The sequence below is a fragment of the Corvus kubaryi genome, unplaced genomic scaffold (assembly GCF_017639235.1).
Source record: "Corvus kubaryi isolate FWS band 111438036 unplaced genomic scaffold, C.kubaryi_AGA036_p1.0 37398, whole genome shotgun sequence".
Taxonomy (NCBI): Eukaryota; Metazoa; Chordata; class Aves; order Passeriformes; family Corvidae; genus Corvus; species Corvus kubaryi.
In genome coordinates, this window is record NW_024581137.1 from 13310017 (window position 1) to 13328322 (window position 18306).

General features: G+C 39.0%; 1 protein-coding gene across 2 annotated transcripts in view; it reads right to left on the reverse strand.

Moving 5' to 3' along the window:
- Nucleotides 1-46: 46 nt before the first annotated feature.
- Nucleotides 47-18306, reverse strand: part of SACM1L (SAC1 like phosphatidylinositide phosphatase) — a 31290-nt gene continuing 13030 nt past the window's right edge. For both annotated transcript variants that reach the window (XM_042043568.1, XM_042043570.1), the window contains 16 exons: nucleotides 17482-17631; nucleotides 16166-16225; nucleotides 14536-14569; nucleotides 11817-11918; nucleotides 10060-10145; nucleotides 9781-9867; nucleotides 9280-9348; nucleotides 9110-9189; nucleotides 7525-7623; nucleotides 4808-4946; nucleotides 4511-4580; nucleotides 4348-4420; nucleotides 3795-3888; nucleotides 3618-3710; nucleotides 2859-2916; nucleotides 47-2157 (listed from right to left, as the gene is read on the reverse strand). In XM_042043568.1, coding sequence (XP_041899502.1) covers nucleotides 2021-2157; nucleotides 2859-2916; nucleotides 3618-3710; nucleotides 3795-3888; nucleotides 4348-4420; nucleotides 4511-4580; nucleotides 4808-4946; nucleotides 7525-7623; nucleotides 9110-9189; nucleotides 9280-9348; nucleotides 9781-9867; nucleotides 10060-10145; nucleotides 11817-11918; nucleotides 14536-14569; nucleotides 16166-16225; nucleotides 17482-17631 — 1431 coding nt within the window. In that variant the 3' untranslated portion in view covers nucleotides 47-2020. The remainder of the gene's footprint in view (nucleotides 2158-2858; nucleotides 2917-3617; nucleotides 3711-3794; nucleotides 3889-4347; nucleotides 4421-4510; nucleotides 4581-4807; nucleotides 4947-7524; nucleotides 7624-9109; nucleotides 9190-9279; nucleotides 9349-9780; nucleotides 9868-10059; nucleotides 10146-11816; nucleotides 11919-14535; nucleotides 14570-16165; nucleotides 16226-17481; nucleotides 17632-18306) is intronic.

Sequence of the window (18306 nt, forward strand, 5' to 3'; positions counted from 1 at the left end):
AGGGAACAGTCTGCTCCAAAGCACAAAATGCACCACAGACAGTACATCTAGAAAAGTTGAACATTTTATTGTCATTTAGGAGTATTACACCATTTGTGATTTTAGAAATACAGACTCTTTGCAAAGCACTGAATACAGGTGCCTTCCAACTTCTAACACCTACCTTATTCTATGTCTTACAAACCTTTTATGTTAGCAATTCAAGTTTGGTCTTTGCTGCAACAAGTTCTTCACCAAAGATGCAACAACTCAGTTCTAGACTGCAAGACAACCGAGCCAGGTTTCAATCTCCACCTGCCAGCGAACCACCAGAACCACTCCTTTCAAATATTGAGTCTATGATGTTCTTTACTTTGTGCCCATGAGGGAGTTCACCTTTGAGAATTTTAAGTTAGGAGGATTTCCAGTTAACCACCAACTGGTATTTTTCCATTACAGCATCTAGAAGCAAAAGGATACTTTGCAAGTACTAGTGCTCATGAACAGGTTATGGTTACACAAACCCCAGAGAGGCCTCCAGAAACATTCAAGGTTAAAATGAACAGTTATGAAAGAAAAAAAAAAAAAAAGAATCTGTACATATTTTCAGTCATAACACAAGGGAACACTGGAGTATCAGTGTTTTGTGTTCTAGCTTCAATAGTGACACTTGTGCTAGTCCTAGTAGTATTCTACATGTTTGTCCCTTCCCCCCCTTTAAATTTTATACTCGCAATCTGAATATACAGCTGTACTTACAGGAAATATTAAACAATGCACAGCGCCTTAAGCAAGTTCCATGTCTGGTTTTGAACAAACCATATAAAATAAGTGACAAAATAGTTTAAAATTGGTCCTTATTTTTATACAGCTTGGAAGCACTAAATTTAAAGACACACATTAACCAGCACAAATTAGTCTGCAGCTTTTTTTTTCTCCTTTTTTTTTTTTTTTTTCTTAAAAGAGTGTGTTACAGTATCATGCATGTAAAGCAAGCTGCTGCTCCCAAGTAGAAATATGGAGTTTAGACTCAATGCTTTCTCCTTAGGCTGTTATTCCTTCTTTCATAAATTATTTCAATATAACCAAGGACAGAAGCAGCTGACTAGCAAAACAATATGAAGTTCACCTTTTATGTTGTGACCCATTCTTAAAGTAATGAAGTACTTTGGGACTTTAGCATAAGGAAGGTTGAATAAACACTGCAAAGGACTTTTACATTCTTTGATTTCGTGTACATCTTTAGAAAGAAAATTCTACATTTTAACTCGCTAACTACTGGGTTTTCATATGGAGACTGTAGTATTGAAACAGTGCAAGACATTTGCAACTTCAGGAACATCCAATTACACTGCCCTTTCACCCAAACAATGATTAGCAGAATATTGCATCAGTTCTAGATTAACAAGACAGGACAAAAGCCTCATTTGAGAATAGCATTAGGATTCAAAAATCTTTCATATTTAGTGAAAAGAATCCACTCACAAATATGCACGAAGGACTCCTTAACACAGACTTTATCACAACAAATGTAATCCAGCTGTAAGTCTGGACCTAGACTTTTTATTGGTATGAAGCCATATTTGTTCAGAGACCACTATCAGATGTTCCATTATTAATGCTTCAGCATTTGGATATTTTGAGACATGAACAGCATCAAAGCTCTCTCCTGTCAAGACCAAAAAACCAGCTGAACCAGCCCAGGTGGAACACGAGCTTAAGCAGTCCACTTAAGCTCCAGAATATTCCAGACACCAAAAAGCTGGCTTTCGTCTTTGCATTACTCTGGTAAGAGTGGAGCCCTGTCCACTAATGCAATATTCCAAAGACCATTGCAACTAAGACTGTCAAGTCAGGTCTCAGTTGAAAGCTACCACCACCACAGGACACGGTTTCCTTACCCCTGACCCACCCCCCACCCCCCCATTGCCAAGGAAGAAGGTCCATAAGAGCATTATTTGGTGTGGAAAGCAGGTCAGTAGAGACTCCAAGTGTGGCTTGAAGAATCCTCAGTACCAAGCCGCTTTCCACACACACAAATTCAGTCCATCTTCTCCTTCTGGACCAGCTTGGGTGCATCTACAAAATCCTTGCCATTGTAAAGGATGATAGCAAAAGTTCCAAAGCTGGCACTTCCCCAGAAAAGCACATAGGCCAGTGTCTCAGTCCATGTATCACCTGTGAAGAACAGTCAGATAAACCTTTTAGCTCATTATCTCCAATTACCAGAGTTTTGCTTTAGTACAAATACAAATATTTCAAGCTCTCCCTCAGAGATCTTGAAATGAAAGATCCTGCGTCAAATGAAATCAGAAGTCTTTCACAGATCTTTTTCTGTTTCCTTACCTTGGAAAACCTGTATTTGCCACACAGTTCTTGGAACACATTGAACAGAGACCTACAGAAGTCAGTCAAGAACTCTACTGGCACTAATGCTAGAAAATTCAAGGCAAAAACAGAAGGCAAAAACCTTCACCACTTCCAATACATGAGATTAAAGGGACATCCATCAGAACCAGGCTCATGCCTGTATCTGACAGTTCTGAACTGACTGTCTGCCCAAAATTAGACAGTTATTCCTCTGGTGCTTCATCCAGCCTACAATAAAGTTCAGGTCTACCAAGGTGCATCTAAATTTGGGGACAATTAACTGTCCCTTAACTGACTTCTCCATGAGTTTTAACATTGTTTTCAATAGCACCTCAGTTTTTTCCACATTAATGATACAGTGCTAAACCTCAATCTCCAGAGCCACACTCAAGCACCTTTTAGAATGACTGAGAAGCAATTCTATACTGAACAAGTTACTGGTAATCATCTACACAAAGGTCACAAAGAAACAAGCCAGTTTTATAGAATTAAACTCAATAGTGACTTACCAGCCATTAGCAAACAAATAATGCACATGGAGAAAGCAACCACCATAATAATAGGCAACTAAGGAAAGAGAAAAAGAATAATCACTTGATACAGCAGTACCTACGTTCCTTAATTTCCTTTAAGATGAGTTGCACTGTAAAGCTATTTACTTGCTTTGCAGTGAACTTGCTTTAATTCTCAATTCACCTGTATTCAGGTACAAATAAAAGTTTGGATAGTTCCAAAATTTGGAAGAGTGTGTTCAGTAACTATTTTGAGAATTAAAATACACCTCCTGTGCATTAAAAGAGAGGTTGAGATTTATGCTTTGTTTAAAAAAAAAATAAATAAATACACCAGTTAAAACCCATTATGTTCCCAAATCCCATTTCAAAATAGAAAGGGAAGGGTGAAAAAAATGAAAAAAGTGTTTTTTTTGTGTCACAGTCTATGCTTCTGCATGAAGTGTGAGAAAAGAACTCCACAAGATTCTTGTGCAGAAAGAAACATTCAATGATAGTAAGTAGCAGAATTTCCCCCTTTCCACATCGTGAAGCATATTTTAAAAAAAGCAAGCAGCAGTTTTTCCAATACCTCAAGGACACTCAATTTTCTGGCAAGGGAATGGTCTGGGTTTAATCCTATAAGCAGGTATCATAGAGACATTACCAGATTACAGGGATGCTTCATGCCTAACAGACAAGTCCTACTTAGGCATAATGAAGCCAGTGACTAAACAGTTGTGCTTCTTGTATCACAAATAAAGTCTCCATACTCACAGCTAAGAACTTCCAATCTTTCTTCACATGTAAAGGACTAGCAGGTTCTACTTCATCCACTGAATAATTTCCAAGAAAAAGATCAATTGCATCCTGGAAGAGAAAGGGAGGGCAAGAGTTAGAATGCACAGCAATGTTTACCAAATACACTTCCCCATGGTTAAAAGCTTAACTTACTTGTCTAAATCCATCAGAAAAGTTGTTTTTGTAATAACGTATTAATGAGTTCCAGCCATCCATTATTAAGCCCCACTGAGTTCTCTTCCCAGTTCTGCAAAAAGAAATTGTGAAAAATATTTAAAATAGATGTATAAATTCAGGACTGTAATTTCAGATTTACATTCTGTCATTATATCCAGATGTGTACTGCATTAAACGAACACCAGCACAGGAATACATTTATCTAGTGCTGCCTCTGCATTATTACCACGCATACTTGTAAGAAAATTAGAAAATAAAATAACAGTTCTTTCCATCACATAATATAAATGTGCATCTTCATGGCACAATGCCTTGGTTTTCATTTCCACACAGCCTTTACTTTCACATAAACACAGCAAAGAACAGTGTTCTGGAGATTTTAGTCTGACTTTTTACCAACTGAACCATTGCAAAAAACTCATTAATGGCCTAAGCCCCAGATCAATAACCTCCTTAGATATGAGGGCTCAAAGAAAATCCCAAACATGCCCAAAAACCCAGAAGGCCCTTACAAGAAAGGCTGACTTGCCTTGTGTAGTCTGTCTTTAAGGCACCAGTTCCAGCATACTGTTTGGCACAAGCATTAGCGTTATCAGCCCATGCTATGAATAGGAAAACAATAAGAAATATTAAGGAAGTTATATACTCTATTCAGAGAAAAAGTCATTGTTTGAACTCTATAAACAGCCTACCATTTTTGTAGATTTTCTCAAAGTCTGCCTGCTCTTCAATTCTCTGTCCCACATGCAGAACACCTAGTCTCTGAAATAAAAAGCACATTGAGGCTTGCTAGGAGTTTGATAGAAAAATTAGGATTTGCTTTCAGAAAAAGCTGTATTTATCAAACTTGAATCTAGTCAACGCAGCTCAAATAAGAAGTACAGTAACTCCACTATGTGAGCTCTTACTGAGTGTTCAAATTACATTTCCATTCCAAATGGAAAGCCTCTCTCCTCTTCCAGCTTGTTAAAGAAGAGTAAAACAATTACCTGAAGCTGGGCCTGGAGAGACCTGCGTGCTAACAAGCTCTGGATCACGTTAGTCCGATCCAGGCAGTCCATGCAGTTACTGCGGAACGTTCCTTCCTGCTGAGTCACAATTTTACCCTCCGAGTCAACTAGAAAGTAACTAACACATACAACACATGTATTTAGAGATAACAGGCCATATAAACCACATGTTTTCACAAGTAAATATCCTAGCAACCAAAATGCAATTGTCCTGAGCATTTGATGAGTTCTCAGCCATGTCTTCAAACTTTGATGCCTCCCTGAATTCTTCCCATGCTGGAAAACAGCATTAGTGGATGAACATTGAGCAATCTCAGGGCAGTATTCACTCTTACATTCAGAAAGCCAACCAGCAATATTGAGTTATATGCCAGTGGGAAGAGCAGCTTCTGGTGCAAAGTCAGGGACACGTATTTTTTTCCCCAGTTATTTTAGTGTCCCAGCTCCACAGATACGAAGATTGTTAGCAGAGCCTAACAGCAGAAGTAACCAGATTTGTTTACAACTGGTCACCCAGTTCAATCCAGTCAGCAATGCATGAAAAGTCACCTAAGTTGTCAGGCACAAATCCTCCAGAAAGGTACTCAGATTTTTTAATGCCACTTGGAAAACATGGAAAAATCTGCTACTGTCACATGACATTCTCTCCATTATGTGAACACGTGGGGGAACCAGATATTCCCTCTTGCATACGCTAATTGTTACCTCAATCTTTTTAATCCACTAAACCAGGTGTTTCCAGTAGTTGATAACAAACAGCTCATTTTAAGTACTGAATTGCACACATGCATTGCAATACTGAGCTGGTAGAACAAATATTCCAATCTACTCATCAACTGGATGTGTGAATGGGACAGAACTATGCCTGCCCTGCCACAGCATGAAACTTCAGCTGTCTACAGACTTACAGATCATCATCTATAGATTAGGTTACTCCAATATGTAATTATGAAGCCTGAATGTGGACTAGCATATGATCCACTGTTGAGCATTTTAAGATTATCAAGTCTAGAGTGATGCAGTACTACAATCAGGAGCCTTAGAAGCACATGAATTTACTTTGATTAATCTTGTGTTGTCTTTTTAAGAGCCATTTTCATCATTCTTGAACTAGTTTTGTTAAACCATGTTTTACATTGTTGCAGACTAAAGGAGACAACAACAGCTGTGAAATCCTCCTTTTCCCCCCCGCATTTTGCCTACAACTGGTATTAGGATAAGATAGTTTGTTATTATCCTAATTAACTAGAAATGTCTGTTCTTAAATGCTGCATCTCCTATAGCTGCTCTAAAAAATTCAAAAACTAACAATAAACACCTCCACAAACCCAGCTCTCCTTTCTGACAGATCTTCCACAACTGGATTTAGCCTGCAGAAAGTAAGAGCTGTTTACCTCCCCAGGGCTTGCAAAACCATTTTCTACGAAGATCAGAACTTAAGACTTTTCTGTTCCTATTTAAGCAATAGTCATTACAGATGAAATAAAACAAGTTAAGTTAGATCCAGCCTAATCTTGAGAAAAAGTCTTCAATTTTGTATCTTGTTTTAGAGATGAATAGCTTTTTTTTTTTTTTTTTTTAAATTTCAAAGAAACCTGGTTATTTTCTACACCTCCAATGGCAGCTGACAGTAAACAAGTTATGGGATTCAGTATTAATGCTGAGAATAAAGGATCCTTGCTGTGTAGGAAAAACGTGCAATCTTATTTCTCCTTATTTGAGGTGTTCAAAGTCAGTTTATTGATTAGGTCTTCATGAGTTTTTAAGGCCTTTTTTTTGCAGTGGACAGAATATTAACTATAATCTGATTAATTTATATCATTCCCATAGCCATCACTCCAGGTAAGAGACTTCATTAAGAAGACTCCTGTTCTAGTCCATACCTCACCTCATTTTATTTTGTTAGGATGGACTATACCACTGCTAGTCTTGTAATGTTTTAGCTGATCTGCTTTGTGCTTTAGGCACAAGACTTCAGGAACAGGAAGGAAGCAATCAGAAAAGCAGAACAAAGTAAACTATTTCCTTAGCAATCCACATGTCTACAAGTAGCTATGACCAAAAACACACTTGTGGGACTAAAGATTTAAATTGATTTGGACATTTTGTGTATTTTTATATGACTAAAGAAAATGAGAATTTGTTTCCATTTGGGTTACTTATGTTAGCAAGGGCTAACAATCAATGCCAGTGCAAGGTCTGGAGCCACAACAATGCGTGTGTTAGAGAAAACATTTTTACAAACGCCTGTGGAAGGAACATCCAGTGTTGTACACTAGGTGGCAAAACAGTCTGCTGTCAACACCACCTGGAATTACTACTGGATGAAAGAAAAATATAATCTAAGGAGACTTTCTTTTAAATAGCTCCAGTTACATGCATGCTCATTTCTTTGTCTAGCCTTTTACCCAGCCTTACAAAGGCAGCTCTTGTCACAACTCAGGGTTGCGGCAATTCTCAGACCCACTTTACTGAGAAGTAACACGGGCTCTACATCTTACCCCCTACCAGATCTCTAACCTTGCACATGATATCAGCAAGACACCAGAGATATGGACACACTAATGCACACAAATGCATCTTCTTCATAGAAGATTACACGTCTGCATTGCTGTGCCTTAATGCAAGACAACAGAAACTTTGAGGAAGTGCTCTCATTTTAACAGCACAGAAGTGAAAGAACTGCAGAGCCTTACCTGAACTCATCTTGCTGTTCTGCTAGTTGATCCATCAAAATCTGAAGCCGATCCCACCTCATCCGACTGCACTCTTTATGGAAGTCAAATGCCACGTATCTGTCCAGAGACAGAAGCATCTTTTCAGATTACATATGTACTGCAGTGAGGGTTTACAGAAAACCCTACAGCAAAAGGCTGATCTATAAAAGAGGTAGTGGCAGAGGATTTGTTTTTCTTTAGAGGTGACTTTCAGCACATCTGGAGATTTTGTCAGTGCTCTGTAATCTCATGCTCCCCTCTTAGTGTGAATGGCAACACCATCTAAAATTATTTACAAAATGCCACTAGTCTGGGGAAGCACACAATTCATTTCCAAGTTCTATGTTCCCATTCTATGTTCTGGCTAATATTTTTCCTCCAGGAAGTACAGAAGGGATATGAATCTTATTTAATGTCTTTTTTTTTCCCCATCAGGATTCTTTCATTCTCTGTTCACTTTGAACTAGAAACAGGTGCTGAAATCCAACATTCTTTGCTGGCATAATTCCCTCAATAACTCTAGAAACCTGAGACAGGTTCTGTTTAAGCAGCTAGTCTAACTGTCGTAAGAAAATTAAGCAGCTACTGACTTAGAACAAAATTTTAACAGCAAATTTCTGGCAAGAAGTGCTCTAAATGAGTGGTGCTTTATTAATTAAACATTTGTATGTATATGTTTGCTGTGAATTACAGGGCATTACATTCCCCCCCTCAAGCATTCATAACCCAAAAGTTATTTGACAAGATTTCAGGACTATGCATGAAGAAAGATGGTCTATACACACTGAAACAAGTAACTGAAGACTCGAGTTTGACTCTGGCAGGTAAACGCCATCAAAAACGATTAACAAAGAAAGTGGATTTTGGTAGTAATAGTAAAAAGGGGCTGCCAAACACCACTTTTGAACCTATACAGAACATCATCAAAATGCACTTCCACATAATTTCACATCTTTGTTTCCACCAGATGACTTTATAGCAAACATGCACAGAATAAAAAAAGCCACAGCACAGAAATTTCAAGGATAAGGTAGAGGGGCAAATATCTGTGCGAGTTGGATGCAAGCTCTCCCTCCAGAAGTTAATGAAAGCGAGCACAGACAGGTTGTAAAATTGTGTACTGCACTCACTATTCCCACAAAGAGATGGAACTCCTCATAATCCAAGTGCATTCTCCACTCCTGGCCCTTGTTACACTGAGCTCCAGGCATTTAAACTATTTGTTCCCCTTACTGTTCCATCCTGTTTTGCTCACACTCGACACTCCCTCACTAAGTTAGCAATGTAACCAAGCCCTTTTGCCAGAGCTAGCTCTACAGGGCATGATTTTCCTAAAATGCAGAAGACCTCCATTGCATACTAAGACTCCCAATACTGGCATTACCATTACCTCTGAATTTCCTTCTTTATTCTGCCTGTCTGATCTCTTAGCAAGTTACTCCACAAACATAAAATGCAAACAAATCAGAGGGTTGGTAAAGGCCCCCAAAGAACTGACCACTCTGTGGGTCTCAAAGGCAATGCCTAACATGTAACACAGAATGTATCACTTCATGACATGTACCTGACCATTCCATTTGCCATGCTGTTGACCATTTTCGAAAAGGTTTGTTCGAGAGGCTTCTCTGAGCCTTTTTGGTTAACCTGGGAAACAGGAAAACAGAGACACAGAATTACTCAAAAGCCTGCTTAAAAGAACAACCACTTTTTCAGGAAGAACAAGTGAAAGCATACCAAGTTGACAATCATTTGCTTTCCATAGCTAATTATTTGTGAGTCAAAATGTCTTTGGAAGCCATCCATCTAGAAGAGAAAGGAAATGTGTTGACAGATGTACACTATTATTAAGATCTGTGCTTTACAAGAAATCTCCATTATAATCTGACGATTCTTATAACTAAGTGCTTGATGTTCTCTATTGTGCCAATACATTTCCAGTTTCCTCCTCCCAGTCCATTCAGTTCTACACATTAAACATGCTGCAGATAAGGAGTACTGTACAGCTACTAAAACTGCTGCAAACTGGATCCAAAGAGAAACGACCCCCATTGATGTCTGCATTTTTTTTCAGCCTCTGAATTCATGATAAGAAGTACAAGGTTTCTTGCTTTTTTAAAGAATAAAGCTCAATCCAGTATTGTTGATTTTTATTCTTCTGATTACAGTTTGCTACCCTATCACACAAACATGAGCCCAGTAACATGTTAAAAACCCAGGACACAAACACTCACATACATGATTTACTGACTTGCTGATCTGTGGCTTTGGTTTATACTTGAGGTTTGGTCTTTGAGACCAGAAAAAAGGAATAGATCCACGGGTCTGCAAAAAAATGGAAAGGGTTTTAAACAGCAGAATTTAGAAAATTCACTTGACATTTAAAAATAAAGCAGACTGGTTTATTTTGTTAAACTAATTCAGTCTGTTAAGTTTTATTTGCATATCTTATATATTCTATATTTAAGAACACAGACAGAGCTATCCATGTATCTATGCTCCTTACAGTGACTTTACCTGAACAAAGGATGCTTTGCTCCCCTTGTAATGCACAATTTGCTCTGTCTCAACAAAGTTAGCAGCGTGCCCTTCTGAATCAATACCTGTGTAGGAAAAAGACCTTGTTAGCCAAGTCAGCCTGGCTGCAGAGCAGTGTGTTGGGGTTTTAGTTTAGTCTGGTTTTTTTTTTTTCCTGTTAAAGGAATTTTCTCCCATATGCATGTTGCTAGGGGACAAATAGCTGTACTTAAGAAAGACAAAAGGGGAGTGGGGCGGACCTGGCTACTCTTTTGTCTACACCTGGGTGTGGGGTCAGTTCGCTCTGAGCGTCCGGAGAGAGAAGCTGCAGAGAAAGGAGCTGCTGCTTCTTTCTTTTTGGCCGTTCTTTCTTCCTGCTGGAAACAACGCCGGGACCCCAAAAGCCGCTTTCCCTGCCCTGCTGGAGACCGGGCTGTGGCTGCCCTGCCCCGCTGCTGCTTTGAGCTTTCGCTACGCTGTAGCCCTGCTCGCCCTGCCTGCCTGGGCCTCCGTGGGCTTTTCCCATCTGGATACATCTCGTCTGCCACCCGGGATTTGCGTCCGTCCCTGCCGCTTCAGCCGCTGTTCCTGAGAGTCCGGGATCGGCTGCCCAGGGGTTTGTGAAGCCTTTGTTCCATCCCTTCCCGGGATCCCAGAGCACCAGTGCCGCGTGTTTCCCGAGCTCGCTCCGGAGCGCCCCCTGCAGCCGCGGGGGAACCATCGCACCTGCCCTGCTCACCGGGAGTCACCAGCGCCCCTGCCGGCTGCGAGCGGAACTGCACCCGAGGGGAAAGGGCCCGACAGCCGAGAGGGCTGGCACTGGGTTTGTGATTGCTGTTACTGCCAGAGTTGTTGTTGTTTTGTTTGACTGGTTATATACATATATATAGAGAGAGTAAAGAACTGTTATTCCTATTTCCCACATCTTTGCCTAAAGGCCCTTGATTTCAGAATATAATAACTTGGAGGGAAAAGGGGTTATATCTGCCACTTCAAGGGGGGCCTCTGCCTCCCTTAGCAGACACCTGTCTTTCAAAACCGAGACACAGTGTCAGTGTATACATCAGCTAAAGGCTTCCGTCCCTTCCCTTTTAAGTCCTCAGAGGAAGCACAAAGCTGCCTGACAACGTAAAATAAAACACACCCTTGGTAAAAGTTTAACATGATCTGCACTAAATTTAAGCAGAACTGTGCTTCTTCAAGTTAACACATTTTGATACTTCTAGCACTAGAAATTATCATTTAATATGAAATAAAATACCAGTGCTCTGACACCAAAATATTCACAATTCTGTAACAGTGGTACTGCAGAAACAGACTAATTTCTTTAAAAGTATGTATTTTGGGACTAAGAACAGAGAAAGTAATTTAAATTCATTTCCCTGTTTGCTTTTTAACTTGAAACAATTAGAGAACACCACTCAGGGCTCCCCTGCCAGCACCAATGATGCTCTTAGCTGGATTTACTGCTAGACCAAAAGGGCTATTACACACTTGCATTTAACACCAATGAAAACAGTCACATGTTGAAGATCATTATAAAATTTTTGCAGTTATGCCTTAGAGACATAAAGAAGAGTCACTTTTAATAAATGCCAGAAAATGCTTCAATTCCTAATATTTTCTCTGGAAGAAGAACCTAAGACAAACTAAGCAATTTTTTTTTGCAAGCCATTATACAGCAATTATTCAAAGGTAACTCACATGTGCAGATGGAATACACATTATTTTTGAAATAAATCAATTTTCTCTTTTACCTCTTACATAGTAGCGTACGCCAGCCCTGAAACAGCTTCTTCTGGAAACAAGCAGCCAGTCAAAACACTTGCCATTAATAGAACAAGAGTGCATAGTGATAACTGATGACCAACACTTAGGAAAAGCCCCGACATTTCATTAGGATATTTTTACACATCAACAGGTAAGAAACATCAAGGAACCAAGAGACTACATTCAAATAAATCCGTAAACATTCTCACCCCAGCAACATTAAACTTGAGGGACAGTAACAATATTAGGATCCACATGCAGATCGCAAAACAACACTATGGTGATGTCACTGATGGACAGACATTAAAACTACTGTAATTTTCAGAAAATGTGAGTCTGAAGAAGATTATTCTGGGTTTTATGGTCCTAATTAAAAATTAAGAATCCATCTCATCCATAATTTTATTAAACTACCCTAACAGTTTCTTGCCCCTATTGCTTTTAAAAATTAACAACTACTTGAAAAAACACCTCTTCAAAATTTTTTCCAGGCTTTTAGAAGAGTAAGTATCTTGGGGGTATATACTTTGCACCCATAAGTGCAACATACATCACATCTACAAATACCAGAACTAGCAGTAAAATTGACTGGCTTTCAAATCCATATGAAGAAAAAGAGAATGAACACACACCAAGACTCCAGTGTGAGCTTCTTACACAACAATGGTTTCCTGCCCAGGCTGCAGACCCTGCCAAATGCACCTGGGACTAACCAACAAACAGGGAAAATGGCAACTAATTTCAGTTTTAGCTTTGTTTTGTGCTGCTTATAATGGCACTTATTTGGTCTGCAGTGAGCTATCAAGTCTAATGGAGACCAGCACTCACGAAAAATTTCTCAGGGTAGATTCACCAGCTTTCATGCTTTGCCCCTAAAAACTGAAACCCACCACTTCAAAGCAAGCGAAAGGCCAAAATGGTCAATTTTTTGATTAGTGTACTGCAGTCTTCTCTTTGAAGATACTTTGTCTCAAGTAATATTTAGGTTCTGCCATCTATGATTCAAATGGGACATAAAGCAGCTGCATCACACAAGCACCTCAGCTATGTTAAAGAACACACTGATTTCACACAAGTCATCTTGATTTCTGTTTGTATTTATGCAAATACTGTTTGTAAACAACCCAAAAAATATAATACAAATTCAGCCCATCCAGAATGTTCTCACAATTTATAAATTAAGGCTGAAAAAATACCCATTCCTCTGTTTTCCTGGAAAATTACTGCTGGGCCCTCCCCCCTTTAATTCAACATTTGTACAGCCAACAGTATTCTGCAAGAAAGGTTACCTCTAACTGTAGCTGCTTAGCAATTGTCAACCTCTTTTCTGCTGGCAATCTGTCCTCACTTAAAATGACAACTTGCTATTAGCAACTTCCACATACACAGAAAAGGACAAGGCAGAATTTACTGTTCTTTAGAAGGGCTTTTGATTTGGAGCAGCAAGGGAAATACGAAACATAGTTTTGGGCTTTAGGTGATCAAAATCTCAAGTATCCAAGTCCATTATTTCTCATCCCTGAAGGACTAGAAGCCCAGTACACATAGTTGAAAAAAATATATTTGGGTTTACATGGGGAGTGGGGGAGGAACCTTTTATATTATTGAAATACCTACTAGTGGCACTGTAACAGTTCTGCTTAGGGCTCTTCCTAGCATTTTTACCACTAAAAATCCAGTTTCTTCAAATTCTTGAGTTCTCTAAGGTTTTGCTGTAATTCTAATCTAACCAAACATTACTTATGCTAATTATTTATATAGTGAAAAAACAGGATCAAGGAAGGTGTTAATTGCAGTCTGTCAGTTGTTAATTGCAATTTACCCAGAACTAGCAGGATAAGGATTAGTGTGTTTCGACAGTTCCCTTTTTCTATCTTCCCTTTGTCTCTCTGCCTACTCCCACAACATTTTCCATTAAATGAAGCCACAGGAAAGAAGGACTGGAGATCTGCCAGCTGCTGACAGTCCTACCAGATCAACCAAATCCATCTGGAAGCCATTCCCTGCACACACCTGAGAGGCCTTTGCAACAGAGGAACAAAGCAGAACATGGCATGAGTTGCTCTGTCCAGTCTTGCCAGTCCTTTTCACGCTGTCTGTCCAGGAGCAACTACCTGGGACTTACTGTTGATCACACACTGCCTCCAGAAAGCATTCAGCTCACTTGCAGCATTCATCCCTTCTCAAAAATAAACTCATGACTGCTTTGCTAAAAAGGCTGTTACCCAAAGTGTCGGTGCAGGAAAAGCAGCTGCCTAGGAGAAGCATCCCATGAGCCTTCAGAAGAACTTCTTATCCTTTTATTCATCAACAGGAACATCCATAAGCACTCCTTCAAGTCAAAACTGTTCTCCCTTATTTTGTATCTAAAGTAAACGCATCCTTATAGCAAGATAAAAAAGTACTGAAGCTGATGTAAGAGCATTTGCCATATTAATCTTAACCTTCCCACTGAAAGACAGTTATGCAAACCATGCCTGTAAAATGAAATACATTAAGCCTTCAAAGCAGAATATTCAAGGGCGTTAACACACGAGTGGGCTATCAAACAATATGTAACACCCATATATGAGCAAACCACAACTTATTTCTGACATTGTGCTCTATGTTCTAATTGCCAGTGTAACAATAGAGCAGCCTCAGCAGCAGCCATTTTGCTCCGGACTACCCATACCCAGCACTCAGTTTTACAACACAAAAGGATACATCCATGCATCACTGGCGTAGCAAACCTATGGATCTGAAACACACAAATACATGTTAAAAATATTAAACACTAGTAGCCAAAAAAGATAAGCGAGTGACTATGCTTTGCCTAAGGGTGTTGTGATAGTTTCATATACTTTATATCATTTACTTTTTGTTTAGGGTGAAACATTCCTTTCTGAGAAAAGAAGTTCAGAGAAAACAGCAACATATGTAATCCTCATTAGCAGGATGAAAAAGGTGAAAGTCTAATCCTAATTAAGCAGCCTGGACAAAAAGCAAGCTGCTTTGTCCTCCTTATACATAGCATTTACTCTCCTACAAGCATGCCAGATATAAAGCAATACTTGCTGAAAATCTTTTGACATGGTATGTTTGCTTTACCTTCACAGTAGGACATATGCAGAGATAGTAGTTACAGATGCCTTCAGTAAGATATATTTTTATTGTGACTGATACTCAAAATGCTTGTTCCAGGTTTTTTCCTATCCTGCCATTCCTGAATAACTTAATCTTTCCAGAAAATTTTAAAGTTCTCTAATACTAGAAGTCAGAAATTCCACACTTCATTCCCTAAAACTGTTCCTGCTTCAAGCCACCTGTAATCAATGTGAGGAGAAGTGTAGCCTAAAAAACCAGTTATCTCCCTTTTCAGCTTCTGTGTTTTGCCCCCTACATCTGTTTTCACTAACCAGCCACACTTGGCTTTCCTTTGCTGTTCCCACCACAGCTTCTCTCTCATTTCCCAAGCTTTATTTGCATAGCACTACGCAAACTTTACACCCAGTCATATGCCCCTGGAATATGCACAACAGTCCTTCTCTAATTCATATCTTCACATTCCAGAAGCACTGCACAATCCAGCCTTTTGGAACAGTGCTGTCTAAAGTAACAGCACATCTCCACAGGTTACCGAGGCAGAAATAGAAGCCATGCGTCATTTGCTTTGATAAATGCAAAGTACTGATGGAGAGAGGAGGCTGCTGTAGTGCAGGCAATTCAAGGAGTTTAACAGACAGAGGATGTCACCAGTAGGAAGGAGCTTAGACAGTCTGGCCATTAAGGTGCCACAGTTGTGGCTTATGGTAATGCACTTGTATTTGCTGGACTAAATGAATTCAAAGATTACATTGTGCTAATCTTCATTTGAAATAAACTGAAAGAATCTAAACAGTCAGTCTTACTATTAATTACCAGCTTTATGATCTATTCACTAGGAAAATGGAATTTAAACTGCACTCATGGAGAATGATGTGAGAGAGTCTTAGAAAAAAAATTATGAACTTGCCTATACCCAAAAATAAATAAGTAGCTAAACTTCAAAATGCTTGAGAAGCATATGCTGTGCACTGTAACTTCCCCTCTGGTTTATATGAGTAGGTATCTTCACAGCACAGTATCTTCAAATACAGACACTTCCAAAAAATTAGCTTTCTAGAAGTACTACTGAGGACATCGACAAAGTTGGAAGTTTGAAAGCAGAAGACTCACTGTGCTAAACTAGATGATGAATAGCCACGTTATACTAGATTCTGGCTGTCTGAAAGAGACAGAATTACAAAAAACTGTTGCATACTTATAGTAAAAGCATATTTGTTCTCTATTAACTTAATCATTCTGAAGTGTTTACCTCTGGTTGAGCAATAAATTCTCTCAGAAGGTGTCCATTCCATACAAACCGTGGATCTGCCTGCAGCAAGAAAAAAGCCAACATGCTTTTAGAGACAGTCAGTTCTGTTTAGTTCAACATAAAGGCAATATCATAGTATCCATGTGTCACGCAAGTTTAGGTGAACAGGTACAAATGGAGATGAAGTTCCCTTCTTTCATCAGTAGCCTTCACATCCTCAACTAGAAATCTAAATAAAGATTGGAGAGAACTGTTCTTTTAACTATTCTTAAGGGTGTTGCCTGACACTTCTAAACCATTAACAACTGAGCTGCAGAACATAATGCTTTGGTGCCCCTATACTGGGGTTGTTTCCTTCTACCAGTACTGTGAAAAAATAACAAACACAAATATCAAACAAAAACACCCACACAAACACAGACCAGACTTCTCTTGCAGAGGCAAACTGGAAATGTTCAAAATTGCCACCATCCTTTTGATAAGCCATTATACTGCAGCCATGGGCATATGAAATTACACTGAAATAATCTTAACCATCCAAGATCTGAATTTACTTGAAATTGATGCCTTTTGACTGTACTTTGCCTTTCAAACAACCTTCTGAAGTGACACAATTTTAAGGCAAACAAATCCTTTTGTGTCCTTGCTCTCCCTGGCAAGAGCACCGCCAGAGCAGCATTTGATGATGCAAAACAATCCCCAAATGTAAACATTTTTTCCAATATTACAAAACCAAACCAAACCAAAAACCCATCAATACAGACACAAGAGAATGTCAAGCTCAAATTGCATTTAGCTGTTGTCTTTAAGACAAAAGCAGCATACTAAATTCATGCTTCACACAAAAAATTGGAATACTTTAGACAGAATACAACATCCCAAGACTGACAGCCATAAAACCCACAGTTCTATTCCAAGTTATCCTTGAAAAGAATATGAACACAAGTACAATTTATTCCACTTTGGATTCCTCCCCCCATTCCAGGTCAAAGGAATAACTTGCTTTCTCACAATTTTTCTGCTTAGCTCCTTCTTATTGTAATTAGAAGTGTTCAATATTAGAGGCAAAAATTTAATTTATTTTGGATTTTTCAAAATCCATTTAAAGTAGATCTGCCGATCTGGAAGTGTGACATCACATCAGAACAGATCCCTAGAACATGATACTGCTCACAAACTGAGACTTGTGTGAACCAGTGTGTTCAGACACAACCCATAATAGCTTGGATAAAACACTGGAATCATTTAAACATCATCTGCATAAAACTGACTGGCAATTTCCAAGACACAGACACAAAGCAAACTCAAATCCTTACCCTCTCTAGAAGGCTCATTTCCTGGAACTCTGGGCTCGTGTTGGCCAGCCGTTGCAGGGTGTGTGTTAGGTCATAGGTTGTTGAGAAGTAAAACCCGTCCACGCTCAAGACATGGTTAAGCATTGATAAAAACACTTTATTGTCCTGCAACTGTTGAGATGAGGGAAGAATAGAAGAGCTGTCATATACTACTATCAAAATATTTTCCTCTTATCAGCTACCACTACTTTTTGAAGTGATGAGATGAATTTTGCTAGTGCTCTAGCAATGCATGACATCATCCAGAGATTACCATACAAGACGGAAAGCATGAGAGTGCAATTCTGATACCAGTTCACTGGTAACTTGCAGCTAGCACACTGCAACCAAATTCTGCAACAACAGTGGAGACCAGAGAACAATATTCCTGTGAGGTAAATAGCTACTGATTTTAAACTAGTTCTAACAACTTGCAAGCAAAAGGGAAGCTGTTAGTTTCCCTGAAAACCACTCAGTCAGTCAAAAAAAAAAAAAAAAAAAAAAAAAAGGCAAGATGGCAAGACAAAAGAATAGTTATCAGACACTAAGTTATAATTTGTATTCTGGTTCAAGTTCTGATTAACCTCATTCCTTTCCTGAAAAACTATCAGATTCCCTTCCAGCTCCATTGGTTAGACACCCTGACCTGCTTTTTATCAATCCACTACATATCTGTTTTAAAATATATTCCATCTTTCCCTCCCTCAAAAAAAAAAGTTAATTCTTCCCTGCTGGGTAACTATGTAACTGAACAATTCCAAAAAGAAAGCAAGATAGATAAGATGAAAGCAATGCAGTTTACTGTAG